This window comes from Bombina bombina, chromosome 6, assembly GCF_027579735.1.
Source record: "Bombina bombina isolate aBomBom1 chromosome 6, aBomBom1.pri, whole genome shotgun sequence".
Lineage (NCBI taxonomy): Eukaryota > Metazoa > Chordata > Amphibia > Anura > Bombinatoridae > Bombina > Bombina bombina.
Genome location: NC_069504.1, coordinates 775,863,931 through 775,881,958, shown reverse-complemented (window position 1 = coordinate 775,881,958; position 18,028 = coordinate 775,863,931). Strand labels below are relative to the sequence as shown.

Below are 18,028 nucleotides of genomic sequence, written 5' to 3'. Positions count from 1 at the left end.
ATATTTTTTTCTTACATTAGATAAAGACACATCGCTGAGAGATGGGCTGCTTGTTTTCTTTTTTCTTGTCGTTCCACTCCTGCTTCTTGGTGCATTTGTGTTTTTCCGAAGGAATGAACTGAAAAGAAGGTTCTGCAGGAAAAAAAGGTCACAGGCCCATGAGTAAGTTAAACCAGATATTTAATCCTTGCTGTTTTACCCTAGGTGTGGTGTGTGTATAGTACATTGCTGCTCCTGAGTCTACTTAGGCATGCCTTTCAACAAAGGACACCAAAAGAACAAAGCACATTTTAAAATAGAAATAGTTTTTTGTCATTGATGATGCTCATTTGCAAATAAAGGTGTTCATGCAATCGGAGAAGACCTTAAAGAACAGGGTTTAACATTGAACAGTCTGGTGAATTGTTTTATTAACTTTGTAGATGAGGTTGAAAGAAGACAACATCAGCCTTTCAAGATCTCAATGATCCCTGTTTTGTTTCTGTTTTCCTTCTTCATATAAGGATAGTCCACGGCATCATTCCTTACTGTTGGGAAATACTGAACCTGGCCACCAGGAGGAGGCAAAGACACCCAGCCAAAGGAATAAATACCTCTCCCACTTCCCCTAGTCATTCTTTGCCTTTCATCACAGGAGGATGGCAGAGAAGTCTCAGAAGATTCAGAGTAGTTCCTTAGGAGCGGTATCTGCCCTTCGATATGGGACTGGAGTTTTAAGTAGTCTTGTCAGCCTCTCAGTGAGAGCATTGACGAAAGTTAGAGTCTGGGGATGCAGGGAGAATCTTTCTGCGAAACCATCCAGACTGCCTGCTAACAACTCCTAAGCAATCAGTGTTGACGAGTTTCACTGCCTGCTTGTTTTCTCACTCAAGTCCATGGGGGATAATTATCAAAGGTCTGGCGGACCTGATCCCACAGTGCGGATCAGGTCCGCCAGACATTGCCGAATGAGGAGAGCAATACGCTCTCCGTATTCAGCATTGCACCAGCAGCTCTTGTGAGCTGTTGGTGCAAGGCCACCCCCTGCAGATTCGCAGCCAATCGGCCGCCAGCAGGGAGGTGTCAACCCGATCATACTCAGAGCAGGCGGACAGGTTATGGAGCAGCGGTCTTTAGACCGCTGCTTCATAACTGCTGTTTCTGGCGAGTCTACAGGCTCGCCAGAAACACGGGCCCTCAAGCTCCATCCAGAGCTTGATAAATGGGCCCCCATGTCAGGAGCGATGCTACAAGACTGTCACACTTGAGAGGCTGTGTTTCTGTTCCACAGCATGGATTCTGGTTTCAACTTTTTCATATGTTGAAAACGCTAGAAGACAGGGTCACAGGGTGGCTCCTTTTATCTTAATATAATCATGAGTTAATATCTCCTGAGGGGGATTATTGAACAGTGGGGATTAATCAAATGTGATGCTTTGATTTTATGCCGCTTTATGTGTGAGTTTATTTGGGCTCATAGACTGTTTATGGGGCTGGAACACACAGGTTTTTACCTTCACTTTGACTGCTGCACAGCTTGTAGCTTGGCGCACTTTTCTTTCTAATGACACAACGATTCTACGGATCATCTAATTACTATTGGGAATATCACTCCTGCCCAGCAGGAGGCGGCAAAGAACACCACAGCAAAGCTGTTAAATATCACCTCCCTTCCCTCCAACCCCAGTCATTCTCTTTGCCTATGTTAAAGCAAGGAAGTGGTAAAGTTAGGTGTTAGTAAAAGATTCTTCAAGCAAGATTTTAAGTAGTGCAAGATTGTGCTGCTTTGTTCTAGGGTGTAGCCGTAGTCCATATCAGTCTCTTCAGTAGAGCAGTGGTTGCTTTAGAGAAATGGGAACTTTTGGGACATAATTCTCACTGCGCCTCCCATGTAGTTTATGCTGCCCTAACTTTGAAAGCCTGAATAAGATTATTCAGTCTTTATTTCTTTTTCCACTGGTCCATGTGAGGGAGAGGACCTCTCAAACCTAGTGAGCTGCCTTGCTGCCTGGCAGATCTATGAGGTAAGTGCTGACTTTATTTTATCTGGGCTTAAAGGCAGGAAAAATTTGGCACTTTATTTACTGGGACACAGAATTTCCCCTATATGTTTGGGGGACATATTTCATAAGGCAGTATTCGTTATAGCAGGCACTGGGGCTGAGGAGTTTAATGGGCTCATGTTTAGTGTGGTGTTCACTTCTTCCGGCGGTTTGCTTGTAAGAGCCATTTTACTGACCGGGAGGTTATTTTTTTATGACTCCCACGAGGGGCGGGGCTAGCTGAGGCGGCAATTACTGTTGCGCGCCTTTTTTCTACTGCTCTTCCGGATCGGAGTTGTGTCTACACAGTTAGCTGAGTTTGCAGACGCAGGGAAGTGCATGAAAACGCTTAGGACTAATCCGGACAGCTTTTCAATGTGATACTAAGACGAGTCCGGATTGCTTCTACTAAAAGGGAATTCTTCCGCTGTCAACAGGGCAGGTAGGCACCTCAGCAAAGGTAAGCTGAGGTGTAGAGGTTGTTTGGAGAGTCTGTGTGTTATTATCTGTTACCTTGCTGCAAAAAAAAGTAAAAAAAAGGTTACGTTTTAAAAATTAAAGAGACAGTAACGTTTTGTTGTATTTTCATTTTATCAAAAATATTAGTTTATTTAGGGGTAATTTGTTCCATTGGGAGTTAAGATGGACCAAGAGGCCCTGCAAAATGTTACATGTTCTTTATGTTTTGATGCTAATGTGGAACCACCAATCCCTTTCTGTTCCTCATGTATTGAGAGAACTTTAAGTTACAGGGATAGACTTTTTTTTTCTGAGCAAACATTGTCTAAGGCGGATGCTGTCCAGGATTCGTTTCTAATTGTTAGAGTGATGGCACCACCAACGGACACACTCCCCAATAATAACACAGTGGTAAATTAAAATTGTTAACAGCTAGGTGCTGTATAGGTATATACGGGGAGGGGTGCTTCGCACAAAAGATACTAAATACAATTTGTGGAAATACAAGGAAGATTTCCACTACAGAATGTGAATATAGCACTCACTGTCCTGACTATAAGGCGGGTAAGAATGGCCTTAATTAAAACATAACTTTTAATATGATAAAATTAAAAAGGGATTACATGAACTTTAAAACTAATGGAAGAAATAGTTATAAGTGAATAACCTTAATATAAATTAATCATAGATAAAGGCCTCTGAGGTATGATAGCCTTAGTAAATATTAGGTTATATAATTAACTTGAATAAATAATATTCTATCAGTATTGCAATGACTATGGGTTGTGTACGTAGCTAGATATCAAGTTTATGTTACATGTGTAGCTAAGTATTGGAATCAATAGGTGTACAGATAGGTAACCCCCTGTTTGTAATTCCAGTACCAGGTATATAGTCAATATTGCAGGTATGCTGCTACGATCACAGCAAGGGCTAATCGCTATAATACATAGATTTGAAGGTCTGGCATCTAAATAGATAATATGATCTCACTTGGCTCTAGACCATATGGCGTGCTTATAGGGGACAGAAATAGCAGTATATAGATATATATTCACTAAATAATAAGTGTTCATAAATAGGTTCAATCTTATACGTGGATAAAAGGTACAATATTTCTAATATTATTGGATTTCTGAATCATGTATCAAGTATAGTTTACTGATTATACCAAAGTTGGAAAGTGGTATGTAGTGCTTGTATACATGTAACTGAAAGACTTCTTATTACATAAGCTACTAGAATACACTAGGTAGCCTATTGGTGACAGATAAATCATTACATATTCATTACGGTTGTGGTAGTGATATCAATACACTATGTATAAGACTCTTCTGTGTTCAGGTGCTTACAACGTATTGCATTCACTTATTAGTGGTTTGTAATTAAGTTTTTGCTCATTTTATTACATAGTTTATATACAATCCTCGTTTAAGGAACTTTAGTGATGATCGTGTTTTGATCAGTCCCTTGATAGAAGCATTAAGTATTGGTATCTAGGCAAACTGTAATAGCAAAGTACTGGCAGTAATACTTTCAAACTACTCAGGTTACGGGCGAAACGCGTTAGGAGTGTTATATAGAGCTATGGGAGCTCTTTTTTAAACGGAAAAATAGTTATCTCCAAACTTGATCCGATCATATCAGTTGCTACCACTGTTGAATTGCGTTAGCTCCTTGGGGGGTAGAACGCTATAATCATAGATCTTAAGTTGTTAACTATACTTACTCATTAGTGTATTTGTTAATCGATACTTATATGGGGTTGACGCTGATAGAAGAATATGGTGAATAGTATCTGGCCTCGGCAAACACTGTAACAATAACAGCATAATAGCTACAAAACAATATAATAATTACATCCGGTTAGGATAAGAATCTGTATAGTGATATACCAGGTTAACAGAAAAGTAGTGGATAATAGAACGGATATTTAACTGCAGTGATTTCATTAATATGCGCTTGAGACTTACAATTTAAATGTCAGTAAGACAGAACGTTATTATTGAGGATACCAAATATCTATCGAAACCAATCTCGATAGAACATTTATTCTAAGATATATTATATGATAATTTAACACCCTAATAAATCGTCTGTACACATACTGGAGTCTAATGTACTCACTATATGAACTATCATAAACAGACATTGGCAGCTATAAGCAAGTCATTTATTGAACGCATAAGTTAAATTGACTGTGATTTGAAAAATCATATCATATATGAATTTGACATCAAATTCATTTTATCCACTGACTATGTAGCTGTACCTATATATCACAGTATCGGCCGGAGAATAATATAATGGTATTTATACTAATATAAACCACGATACAATGTGTTACGCTTATCACTTAACTTATAAATATTTGACCCTAAGAGATCTCTAACCTGAGTAGTTTGAAAGTATTACTGCCAGTACTTTGCTATTACAGTTTGCCTAGATACCAATACTTAATGCTTCTATCAAGGGACTGATCAAAACACGATCATCACTAAAGTTCCTTAAACGAGGATTGTATATAAACGATGTAATAAAATGAGCAAAAACTTAATTACAAACCACTAATAATTGAATGCAATACGTCGTAAGCACCTGAACACAGAAGAGTCTTATACATAGTGTATTGATATCACTACCACAACCGTAATGAATATGCAACGATTTATCTGTCACCAATAGGCTACCTAGTGTATTCTAGTAGCTTATGTAATAAGAAGGCTTTCAGTTACACGTATACAAGCACTACATACCACTTTCCAACTTTGGTATAATCAGTAAACTATACTTGATACATGATTCAGCAATCCAATAATATTAGAAATATCGTACTTTTTATCCACATATGAGATTGAACCTATTTATGAACACTTATTATTTAGTGGATATATATCTATATACTGCTATTTCTGTCCCCTAGAAGCACGCCATATGTTCTAGAGCCAAGTGAGATCATATCATCTATTTAGATGCCAGACATTCAAATCTATGTATTATAGCAATTAGCCCTTGCTGTGATCGTAGCAGCATACCTGCAATATTGACTATATACCTGGTACTGGAATTACAAACAGGGGGTTACCTATCTATACACCTACCTGTTGATTCCAATACTTAGCTACACATGTAACATAAACTTGATATCTAGCTACGTATGCAACCCATAGCCATTGCAATACTGATAGAATATTATTTATTCAAGTTAATTATATAACCTAATATTTACTAAGGCTATCATACCTCAGAGGCCTTTATCTATGATTCATTTATATTAAGGTTATTCACTTATAACTATTTCTTCCATTAGTTTTAAAGTTCATGTAATCCCTTTTTTATTTTATCATATTAAAAGTTATGTTTTAATTAAGGCCATTCTTACCCGCCTTATAGTCAGGACAGTGAGTGCTATATTCGCATTCTTTAGTGGAAATCTTCCTTGTATTTCCACAAATTGTATTTGGATGCTGTCCAGGAGTTTAATGACAATGTTCAATATATGCCGCAGCTTTCTCCTCAAGTGTCCCAAGTATCGCCCACACATGCAGTGCCCCTGCGCTTCCTCTTTAACTCCGTCTGGAGTTACATTGCAAGACATCGCTAGCCTCATGTCCTCTGCAGTATCTGATGTGTTGTCTGCTTTTCCCATGCTGCGGAGAAAGTGCAAGAGGAAATGTAATCAATCTGTTAATAAGGTTACTGACACAGTAGTGGCTATTCCGAATGTTTCTTCCCAGAAACCTGAAGAAGAAGATATTTCGGTAGCATCTGAGGGTGAAATCTCAGATTCATACAGTGTAATACCTTTAACTGATACTGAAGTTGTTTCTTTCAGGTTTAAGCTTGAACACCTCCGTCTGTTACTTAAAGAGGTTTTAGCTACCCTGGACGACTCCGACACTACCGTCGTAGTCAATCCTAAGAAGTCTAGTAAACTAAACAAGTACTTTGACGTACCATCCATGGTGGAGGTATTTCCTGTACCTGATAGGGCTACAGAGATTATTGCTAAGGAATGGGAGAGACCAGGTATCCCTTTTTTTCCATCCCCTATATTTAAAGAAGATGTTTCCTATAGCAGATTCTATTAAGGAGTCTTGGCAGACGGTACCCAAAGTGGAAGGGGCAATTTCCACGCTAGCCAAGAGAACAACTATTCCTTAGAGGATAGTTGTTCCTTTAAGGATCCTATGGATAAGAAGTTAGAGGGGTTGCTCAAGAAAATGTATGTACACCAGGGTTTACAATGGCAACCTGTGGTTTGCATTGCTACTGTCACTAGTGCGGCAGCATACTGGTTTGATGTGTTGTCTGATTCTATTCGGACAGACACTCCCCTCGAAGAAATCCAGGATAGTATAAAGGCCCTTAAGTTGGCCAACTCCTTTATTACAGATGCTTCCCTTCAGGTAATTTAGCTGGGAGCTAAGATTTCAGGCTTTGTCATACTGGCTCGCAGAGCTTTATGGTTAAAACCTTGGTCTGCGGATGTGTCATCTAGGTCTAAACCTTTGTAGATTCCTTACAAGGGAAAGACCTTGTTTGGGCCTGGTTTGACGGAGATAATTTCTGATATTACGGGAGGTAAGGGACATTTCCTCCCTCAGGATAAGAGAAGTAAACAAAAAGGACTTCAGAGTAATTTTCGTTCCTTTCGAAATTTCATGGGAAATTCTTCCACTCCCTCCTCCAAGCAGGAGCAGTCCAAGTCTTACTGAATCAGTCTTGGAACAATGAAAAAGAAATCCAAGAAGCCTGCTGTTGAGTCAAAGACAGCATGAAGGGCCTGCCCCCGATCCGGGACCGGATCTTGTGGGGGGCAGGCTTTCCTTCATCGCTCAGGCTTAGGTTCGAGATGTTCAAGATCCCTGGGCAGTGGACATCGTATCCCAGGGATACAAACTAGAGTTCAAGACCTTTCCTCCCAGTGGCAGGTTTCTGCTTTCAAGATTATCTGTAGACCAGACAAAAAGAGGCTTTCGTACACTGTGTACGAGACCTCTCTGACCTGGGAGTGATAGTTCCTGTTCCAATGCAGGAACGGGTCTGGGGTTCTATTCCAATCTGTTTGTGGTTCCCAAAAAGGAGGGAACCTTCAGACCAATTTTAGATCTCAAGAGTCTAAACAAGTTTCTCAGAGTGCCGTCCTTCAAGATGGAAACTATTCGTTCCATTCTTCCTTTGGTCCAAGAGGGTCAATTTATGACTACGGTGGACTTAAAGGACTCATACCTGCATGTTCCTATCCACAGGGACCATCACAAGTTTCTAAGGTTTGCATTTCTAGACAAACACTTCCAGTTTGTGGCTCTTCCATTCGGTCTTGCCACAGCTCCCAGAATTTTCTCAACAGTTCTAGGATCCCTGCTGGCGGTGCTCCGATTGCGGGGCATTGCAGTGGCACCTTATCTGGACGACATTCTGGTTCAGGCGCCTTCCTTTCAACAAGCAAGATCACACACGGAAATGTTGTTATCTTTCCTGCGGTCTCACAGATCTATCTATCTATCTATCTATTGGGTTCTTGTAAAGCACGGCTATTCACCCGTAAGGGTCTCAAGGCGCTGAGGGTTGCAGTTCAGTCGAAGAGCCAGGTCTTGAGGTCCTTTCTGAACTTAGTTAGGGCGGTAGCTTGTCTAAGGTGCAGCGGGAGGGTGTTCCAAGTCTTGGCAGCCAGGTGAGAGAAGGATCTGCCTCCCGCTGTGGTTTTCCTGATGCGGGGGATGACAGCGAGGGCTTGGTCGGCCGATCGAAGTTGTATGGCAGGGATGGAAGGTGAATTTGGAAAAGAGTTCCTTAGTTTCAACTACAAGGGTAGTTTTCTTGGGAACCATAATAGACTCTTTATCAATGAAAATTTTTCTAACAGAAGTCAGAAAATCAAAGATTTTTAATTCTTGCCTAGCACTTCAGTCCTCTCCTCGGCCATCAGTGGCTCAGTGGAGAGCAATCTTCAATGCTCTCCTGGCTTGGCCTCAGTTAGCTTCCGCCCGGTTCATCAGGTTCCAGTTGGACAATATAACCTCAGTGGCTTACATCAACCATCAGGGAGGAACTCTGAGTTCCTTAGCCATGACACAGGTAGCTAAGATAATTCAGTGGGTGAAGACCCACAATTGCTGTCTGTCGGCGATCCACATTCCAGGAGTGGACAACTGGGAGGCGGACTTCCTGAGCAGGCAGACCTTTCACGCGGGGGATTGGGAACTCCATCCGGAAGTGTTTTCAAGCCCGATTCTCAAATGGGGTCAGCCGGAATTGGATCTCATGGCATCTCGGCAGAATGCCAAGCTTCCGAGGTATGGGTCGAGGTCAAGGGACCCTCAGGCTGTACTGATAGATGCTCTGGTGGTACCTTGGAATTTCAGTCTTGCATACCTATTTCCTCCGTTTGCTCTTCTACCTCGAGTCATTTCTCGAATCAAGCAGAAGAGGGCGTTGGTGATCCTCATTGCACCAGCATGGCCTCGCAGGATTTGGTATGCAGACCTGGTGGAGATGTCATCTCTTCCACCTTGGAGATTTCCGTTGAGGAAGGACCTTCTACTTCAAGGACCCTTCCTTCATCCAAATCTAGTTTCTCTGAAGCTGACTGCTTGGAGATTGAACACTTAATTTTATCCAAGCGTGGATTTTCGGAATTGGTCATTGAGACCATGATTCAGGCTCATAAACCTGTGACTAGAAAGATTTACCATAAGATATGGCGTATTTATCTATACTGTTGTGAATCCAAGGGCTACTCTTGAGTAGAGTTCGGATTCCTAGAATTCTGTCTTTTCTCCAAGAAGGTTTGGAAAAGGGTTTATCGGCAAGTTCCCTAAAGGGTCAAATATCTGCCTTATCTATTTTGTTACATAAACGTCTGGCAGACGTCCCAGACGTACAATAATTTTGTCAGGCCTTGGTCAGGATCAGGCCTGTATTCCTTAGATATTAAGTTGTTATCTTGGAAAGGTTTGTTTCTTGTTGCTATTTCATCTGCTCGTAGAGTGTCAGAGCTTTCTGCATTACAGTATGAGTCTCCTTACCTTATTTTTCATTCAGATAAGGTGGTTTTACGTACTAAATTAGGGTTTCTCCCTAAAGTAGTTTCAGACTGGAACATTAATCAGGAGATTGTTGTTCCTTCCTTGTGTCCTAATCCTCCTTCTCAGAAGGAACGGCTTCTGCACAATCTAGACGTGGTACGTGCATTAAAATTCTTTTACAGGCGACTAAGGATTTTCGTCAGTCTTCTGCACTATTTGTGGTATTTTCTGGGAAACGTAAGGGACAGAAAGCTACGGCTACTTCTCTTTCTTTATGGCTGAAGAGTATCATTCGCTTTTCCTATGAAACTGCTGGACAGCAGCCTCCTGAGAGAGTTACGGCTCATTCTACGAGGGCTGTTTCCTCTTTCTGGGCATTCAAAAATGAAGCTTCTGTGGAACAGATTTGCAAGGCTGCAACTTGGTCCTCTCTTCACACTTTTTCAAAATTCTATAAATTTGACACTTTTGCCTCGGCTGAGACCACTTTTGGGAGAAAGGTTCTTCAAGCAGTGGTGCCTTCCGTTTAGGTTCCCTGTCTTGTCCCTCCCTTATCATCTGTGTACTCTAGCTTGGGTATTGATTCCCAATAGTAATTAGATGATCCGTGGACTCGTCGTGTCATTAGAAAGAAAACAAAATTTATGCTTACCTGATAACTTTCTTGACACAACGAGTCCAACGGCCCGCCTTGTTCTTTAGACAGGTTGTTGGTATGTTATAAACTTCAGACACCTCTGCACCTTGTTGCTTCCTTTCTCTCCTATTGCTTCGGTCGAATGACTGGGGAGGGAAGGGAGGTGATATTTAACAGCTTTGCTGTGGTGCTCTTTGCCGCCTCCTGCTGGGCAGGAGTGATATTCCCAATAGTAATTAGATGATCCGTGGACTCGTCGTGTCAATAAATAAATACATTTATCAGGTAAGCATAACTTTTGTTTTTCTCATAGCAGGGGGGTCCTGCCTTGCACACCATGTGACCGGGAGTGGTCTCACTTTCATTTCCTCTTTCCTGACCGATCTGGCTGTCGGAGAAGATGCTATTTCTCTGTATTGTCTGGGTCTAGGAGGTGGTGAGTGCCCCAGCCATTGGGAGTATAAAGGTGCAGTTTTTGAGAAATAAAGATTGTTTATTTTCTGTGTCCTGCTGTTATTAGCTTAAGCTATGAAGGATTCTGATGTATTAGAGGGTACTCCCTCTGTTCCAAATAGTAATACCTGTTTATATTGTGAGGAGGCCTTGGTATGCCCGCCCTCTCAGTTATGTTCCACATGCCTTGACAACGTTATTCGGTCAAAGAAGGTTAACCCTTTTAGTACCATTGAGCCGTCCACCTCTGATGACTCGCCGACCCATGAGGTGCATACCCAACATTCATCTCCTTCTACACACGCAGCTTCCCGTAGCACGCTTAATCCCCCATCTGGAGGGGGCCCTTTGCCGCCAGATTTCACCGCGCAGTTACAAATGGCGGTGTCTGCGGCCATCGGTGCTTTACCCCGCCCTGCTAAACGCAAGCGAAAGGTTAAACATAGCTCTCCTGCCCCGGAGTCATCATGTAATTTATTGGATTTTGCTGCTCTGTCTCAGTTATCCGAGAATGAGTTGCACGCTGAGGCTTCAGAGGATGAACTTTCTGAGACGGAGTCTGCTGCCTGTAAGCCTCCTGCTGCGGAGAGTCGAGATAATCGCTCTATTGGTGGCTCTGTCCAGATCATCTGTCCCGAGGGACATCTTTTTTAAGACCATCCTGGGAGATTGTGACTATGGACGCAAGTCTATCAGGATGGGGAGCTGTTTGGGGTGCCAAGAAGGCACAGGGCCTGTGGACTCAGGAGGAATGCTCCCTCCCGATTAACATTCTGGAACTTCGGGCAATTTTCAATGCTCTGAAGTGCTTCTGGGTGGCCTTACATCAATCACCAGGGCGGGAACAAGAAGTTCCCTAGCAATGAGGTAAGCATCTCTGATTCTGGAGTGGGCAGAGGCCCACAGCTGTTAGCTGTCAACAATACACATTCGGGGTGTGGAGGACTGGGAAGCGGATTTTATCAGCAGACAATCCTTTCATCCGGTATTACAGGGTTTCTGGGGACTCTGCCTTGTTTTCCAGATGTCTGTTTGAGATGGTTGCTATAGTTCCCTCTCTCTCTCTCAACATCTGAGCGCTGCAGTTGTATAGTGCAGCTGCTATGTACAGCACACGCTGCAGTTTCAGAAGGCAGCTGCTATAGATGGCCCGCGCTGCAGTTGTAGAGTGCAGCTGCTATAGACAGCACATAAATGTGTGCTTGTGTTTCAGTAGGAGTTGTCATTAGGTCCCAGTAGGGATCATATGGTCTGGGAACTAGGTTTAATAAATTGTATTTTAATTATTTAAAAGGGTGTTTTGGCTTTGGAGGTAAAATCTGTTTTATTGTACGTCTGTTCTTCATTATTACATGAAATCTTTAAAGACATAAAGATTTTCTTTGAGAGTCTTGTGCCCCTATGAATTAGTTTAAATATTTATTTTTTTCTGTATCTCTGGTTTAGCAATGCTATTAAATGTACAGATTGGTTTGAACTTCATGTCTCCCAGGATGATGCTGTTAAGGCACTGCCACAGCTTTCTCCTTTTACGTCCCAAGCCTTTATGGCATATAATGCAGTGCCCTGCGGTTCCTCTAAATCTCCTGGAGGAGTGTATTTGCATACAAAAATTGCAAGCTCAGGTATCTTCTGCGGTATCTCTGGCTTGGTCTGTTTTCCTTTCCTACAGGGAATAGGCAAGAGGACATTTGAAGTCTCAGTTTAGAGGGTTTCTGTTCCACATGCCGCTACGCAGGTTTGTTTTCTTTTAAGTTAGTGAGGAGGATTCGCCGGTAGTTTCTGAGGCTAAAATCTCAGATCTGGACAGTTTAATTCCTTCATCTGTTACTGAAGTGTTATCCTTCAGTTGGTTGCTTCAAAGCCTCTTAGATTGTCAGGAAGTCTTAGCCGACTCAGATTCCCTATCGTTGTCATTCCTTCAGAGTTTTGTGAACTTTATCAGTTCTATAATTTCCTTTTCTCTGTGTAAGGGTTCTAGACGTGCTGTGAGATATTCATAGGAATGTTTATAGAGAAGCTTGGGACATTTCTTCCTGTTTCACGTCCTTTTCTGGATTTACTGTCGTTGTCTCTCTTGAAATGCACGGTGTCCCTAGTAGAAGGGAATGTTCTATTTTAATTCAGAGAACTTAGATCTCTGAAGAGTTAATCTAGCTTTTTCTCTAACATGGGTAAGAAGCTGGAGGTTTATTGTTCATTTAAAACGTTAGGTTTTTCTAGACTTGACGGTACTAGCCGCCAGGCTTTGTGGCTGAAGCTTTGTCAGCTGAGTAGCCTGTCTGTGACTTTGAGGTGCAACTTTAGGCCTCTCTTGTTCTGCATTTTCAATATTTTTTTTCCTACAAATCCATGTTTCTTGCTTAGCCTTCAAGGAATTTTGTGTAGTGGTTTGATCCACCGCACCTGTGGCAATTCCCTGTGATAGTTTCGGGTGTATTTGTATCAAGGCATGGGTTTTAAGGACATTCCTGGGTCATGTGTCTTCGGACATCATCCTGCTGGGCTGGGAGTCTGTATGTGTCCGTTTAAGGCGCAGAGCTTATGAATAGTGTCTGCTCTCCACTTTAAATTCTTGGAGTTGAGAGCGATTTTAATGTACTGATGACTCTTTGATTCCAGTCGGTTTAAGTCTCCTTAATGGTTTTCATCTGCAACCGGGAGGCACTCAGAGTTCCTTTGCCATGTAGGAGGTGACTTGGATGTTTGTGGGCAGATGCTCACAATTGCTTCTTTCTGCCTTCCACTTTCCTGGAGCAGTTGCTTCATCTGGTGGTATTTTCCTCCCTGGCCGCTCCGAAGATGCTCGAGCGGTTCATTGGGATTTCAGGTTCATTTTCCTGTTCTCTCTGTTTGCTCTCTCCCACGAGGCGTCGCTCGTATCAATCTGGAGAGAGCATCAGTGTTTTTTTTATAGTTCTTGCGTGGTCTTGCGGGATCTGGTATGCAGATCTAGTAGAGATGTTGTCCCTACTTTTGTGGAGACTTCTTCTCAGGGAGGATCTTCTGCTTCAGGGGTTCTTCCTTCATCTGACTCTCGCTTCTCTGTAGCTGACTACTTGGAGATTGAACGCTTGGTTTTAACCAGGCGTGGTTTTTCCGAGTTGGTTATTGAGTACTGGGTTCAGGCTTGCAAGCCTGTTACTAGGAGGATTTTTTATGAATGGCATAAATCTTATTGGTGTGTAGCTAATAGATATTCCTGGAAGGAGGTCAGGATCCAATGATTTATCTTCTTCAGGAAGGCCTTGAGATCAGCACCCTTAGGGGTCAGATCTCTGCTTTTTTTTTTCCCATTTCTCTACTCAAGTGTCTGGCGGACAAGCCAGATGTACTATCTTTTTTCAGGCTCTGGTCAGTATCAGGCCTTTGTTTAAATCAGTTTCTCCCCCTTGAAGTCTTTACTTTGTTATAGTTTTAGCCAGGCTTCGTTGAGCCTATGCTTTCCATAGGTATTAAGTTATTATCTTGGAAAGTTTTTTTTTTGTTTTTTTTTACTGCTTTTTCTTCTGATCGGAGAATTTCTAAACTATTAGCTTTGCAGTGTGACTCTCCTTATCTCTTATTTCTTTTGGATAAGGCAGTTCTCAGTATCAGTTTGGTTTTCTCTCTAGCGATTGTTTTCAGACTAGAATGTTTCTCGGGGAATTGTTGTTCCTTCCATCTGTCTTAACCCTTCTTCTCATATGGAAAGGTTACTACACAACTTACTCGTCATGCGTGTTATCTTTTTATTCGCAGGCTTCAAGGTTTTTTTTCAGTCTTCTGCCTTGTTTGTTTGCCTTTGGGGAGATGTAAAGACCAGAAAGCTTTTGCTTCTTTTCTGTCTCTCTGGATGAGTAGTGTTATTCTTTTGACATATGAGTCTGCTGGACAGCAGCCCCTTGAGAGATCTACAGCTCGTTTCTCCAGGACGATGTATTTTGTTTGGGCTTTCAAGAATTAGGCCTCTGTGGAGCTGATTTGTAAGGCTGCGACTTTGTCTTATTTGCTCTTTTTTTCTTAATTCTTTAAATTTATTTTGCCTCGGTTGAGGTTTCTTTGGGAGAAAGTTTCTGCAAGCAGTGGTGCCTTCTGTTTAGATTACCTGTCTTGTCCCTCCCTTATGATCTGTGTCCTCTAGCTTGGGTATTGATTCCTAACAGTAATTGATGATGATCCGTGGACTCACCGTGTCATTAGAAAGAAAACAAAATTTATGCTTACCTGATAAATTTATTTATTGATTGACACGGTGTCTGTATTTTTCAGACAGGTTTTTTTTTATATAAACCTCTGCACCTTGTGTTACTTCCTTTCTCTCTTTTACTTTGGTCGAATGACTGGGGGATTGTGGGTAGGAAGTGATATTTGTCAGCTTTGCTGTGGTGCTTTTTGCTTCCTCCTGCTGGCCAGGAGTGATATTCCCCACAGTAATTGATGATTATCCGTGGACTCACCATTTCAAAAAAGAAATACATTTATCAGGTAAGAATAAATTTTGTTTTTTTTTCTAGCTAATTCTTCCGCTAGAAGGGTTTTTAAGCTTTCAGGTTTGTTCATTTTTCTGAGCCTTGTGAGAGTGAAAATGCTATGATTGTTACTTTAGCTGCTTGGCTTAAAGCCTTAATTCGTAAGACATATTTAGTTACTTGGAAAACTCCCCCTGAGCAGCATTATTACTCATTCTACTAGAATAATTGACACTTCTTGAGTCTTTTGTAATGAGGATTCTATTGATCAGATTTGCAAAGCAGTTACTTGGTCTTCTTTGTGCAATTTTGAAATTGTATCTATTTGTGTATACTCCTTTTAAAGCTGCTTTTGGCTGGAAAGTTCTGCGGGTCTTAGTGCGTAATCAGGCAAACATAAATTTTATTTTCAATGCTTTGGATTTTCTGTCCTAATGGTCTCCTCCTTTCGGTTCAGTTTCTTTTGGCTATGTAAATGTCCTCTCCAAAGCTGTCCTAACAGGTTTAAGGGAAATAAAAGGAAAATAAGTTGGGGGGGGGGGGAGGAATAGAAATGGATCCAACTAATAGGATCCTTTATGTTTTCAAACCTGTTTATAAATTCCAATAATGTACTGTGTGTTGTGTGCAGTATTACATATAATTAAACAAATGTATTTTTGTGTAACATTATATAATTAGCTAACATTGTATAATAGTTATGCATTATTGATCTCTCTGTCTTATAGGGTTGACAGACAGAAACAATCTGAATTTGAGAAGCAATCATCTGGTCCAGCTAGACATTTAAGTCCAAGCAGGGAAGGTAGAGGGCCAGTTAAGGTACCAACGCAAAATATGCAACATTCACAACCAGCCAGGGTGCCACCAGCTTCTCGTCCTCACATGGATATATCAAGCTCCATTCCAAATAGAGGTCCTACTTCAGCTGGTCCTCCAAGAAATGTGCCGCCTTCAACACCACATCAAAATGTCACACCTACCTCTCATACTAATAAGAAAGTAAGTAGTGTGTATGTCAAAAAACACTGATAAAATTAAAACATTCAATGTATCTTAAAAGTCAAAATTAAATATATTTTTATATTAAAGTGACTGTAAAGCCAAAATTAAATGTAAACAAATTGGATAGAGCATGATATTTTTAAAAAATGTCCAATTTCTATTATCAATTTTCTCTTGGTATCCTGTTTAAAAAATAACTCTTGGTGAGTTGCATGTGTCTAGCCATCTGACAGCAGTGTTTGCAACAATATTTATAGCAATGATATACATAGTTGCAAACACTGCTACCATAGACTGCGAAAGACATGTGCACGCGGGGATGGCTGGGGGCGCGCACGGGGGGGGAGCGGGTGGGAACCGCTACACTACAGAAAAAGTTGGAGTACAAATTTAAAAAAAAGGATAAAAAAGATCAGGCAGGTGGTGGGGGAAGCTACACTACAGAAAAAAAAAAAAAAAAAACCTACTTTTCTCCAACATAGGTGTGTCCGGTCCACGGCGTCATCCTTACTTGTGGGATATTCTCCTCCCCAACAGGAAATGGCAAAGAGCCCAGCAAAGCTGGTCACATGATCCCTCCTAGGCTCCGCCTACCCCAGTCATTCTCTTTGCCGTTGTACAGGCAACATCTCCACGGAGATGGCTTAGAGTTTTTTAGTGTTTAACTGTAGTTTTTCATTATTCAATCAAGAGTTTGTTATTTTCAAATAGTGCTGGTACGTACTATTTACTCAGAAACAGAAAAGAGATGAAGAATTCTGTTTGTATGAGGAAAATGATTTTAGCAACCGTAACTAAAATCCATGGCTGTTCCACACAGGACTGTTGAGAGCAATTAACTTCAGTTGGGGGAACAGTTTGCAGTCCTTTGCTGCTTGAGGTATGACACATTCTAACAAGACGATGTAATGCTGGAAGCTGTCATTTTCCCTATGGGATCCGGTAAGCCATGTTTATTTCGATTGTAAATAAGGGCTTCACAAGGGCTTATTTAAACTGTAGACTTTTTTTGGGCTAAATCGATTGATATTAACACTTATTTAGCCTTGAGGAATCATTTATTCTGGGTATTTTGATTTAATAATATCGGCAGGCACTGTTTTAGACACCTTATTCTTTAGGGGCTTTCCCAAAGCATAGGCAGAGTCTCATTTTCGCGCCGGTGTTGCGCACTTGTTTTTGAGAGGCATGGCATGCAGTCGCATGTGAGAGGAGCTCTGATACTTATAAAAGACTTCTGAAGGCGTCATTTGGTATCGTATTCCCCTTTGGGTTTGGTTGGGTCTCAGCAAAGCAGATACCAGGGACTGTAAAGGGGTTTAAAGCTTAAAACGGCTCCGGTTCCGTTATTTTAAGGGTTAAAGCTTCCAAAATTGGTGTGCAATATTTTCAAGGCTTTAAGACGCTGTGGTGAAAATTTGGTGAATTTTGAACAATTCCTTCATGTTTTTTCGCAATTGCAGTAATAAAGTGTGTTGGGCAAGAGATGTTCTGGATCCTTGGGCGCTAGAAATAGTCTCCCAGGGTTATCTTCTGGAATTCAAGGGACTTCCCCCAAGGGGGAGGTTCCACAGGTCGCAGTTGTCTTCAGACCACATAAAAAGACAGGCGTTCTTACATTGTGTAGAAGACCTGTTAAAAATGGGAGTGATTCATCCTGTTCCATTAAGAGAACAAGGGATGGGGTTCTACTCCAATCTGTTCATAGTTCCCAAAAAAGAGGGAACGTTCAGACCAATCCTAGATCTCAAGATCTTAAACAAATTTCTCAAGGTCCCATCGTTCAAGATGGAAACCATTCGAACTATCCTTCCTTCCATCCAGGAAGGTCAATTCATGACCACGGTGGATTTAAAGGATGCGTATCTACATATTCCTATCCACAAGGAACATCATCGGTTCCTAAGGTTTGCATTCCTGGACAAACATTACCAGTTCGTGGCGCTTCCTTTCGGATTAGCCACTGCTCCA

General features: G+C 41.5%; 1 protein-coding gene across 1 annotated transcript in view; it reads left to right on the top strand.

Moving 5' to 3' along the window:
• Nucleotides 1–18,028, top strand: part of ADAM9 (ADAM metallopeptidase domain 9) — a 621,882-nt gene that overhangs the window by 573,847 nt on the left and 30,007 nt on the right. The window contains exons 19-20 of the mRNA XM_053718079.1: nt 21–162; nt 15,781–16,054. Of these exons, the coding sequence (XP_053574054.1) occupies nt 21–162; nt 15,781–16,054 (416 nt within the window). The remainder of the gene's footprint in view (nt 1–20; nt 163–15,780; nt 16,055–18,028) is intronic.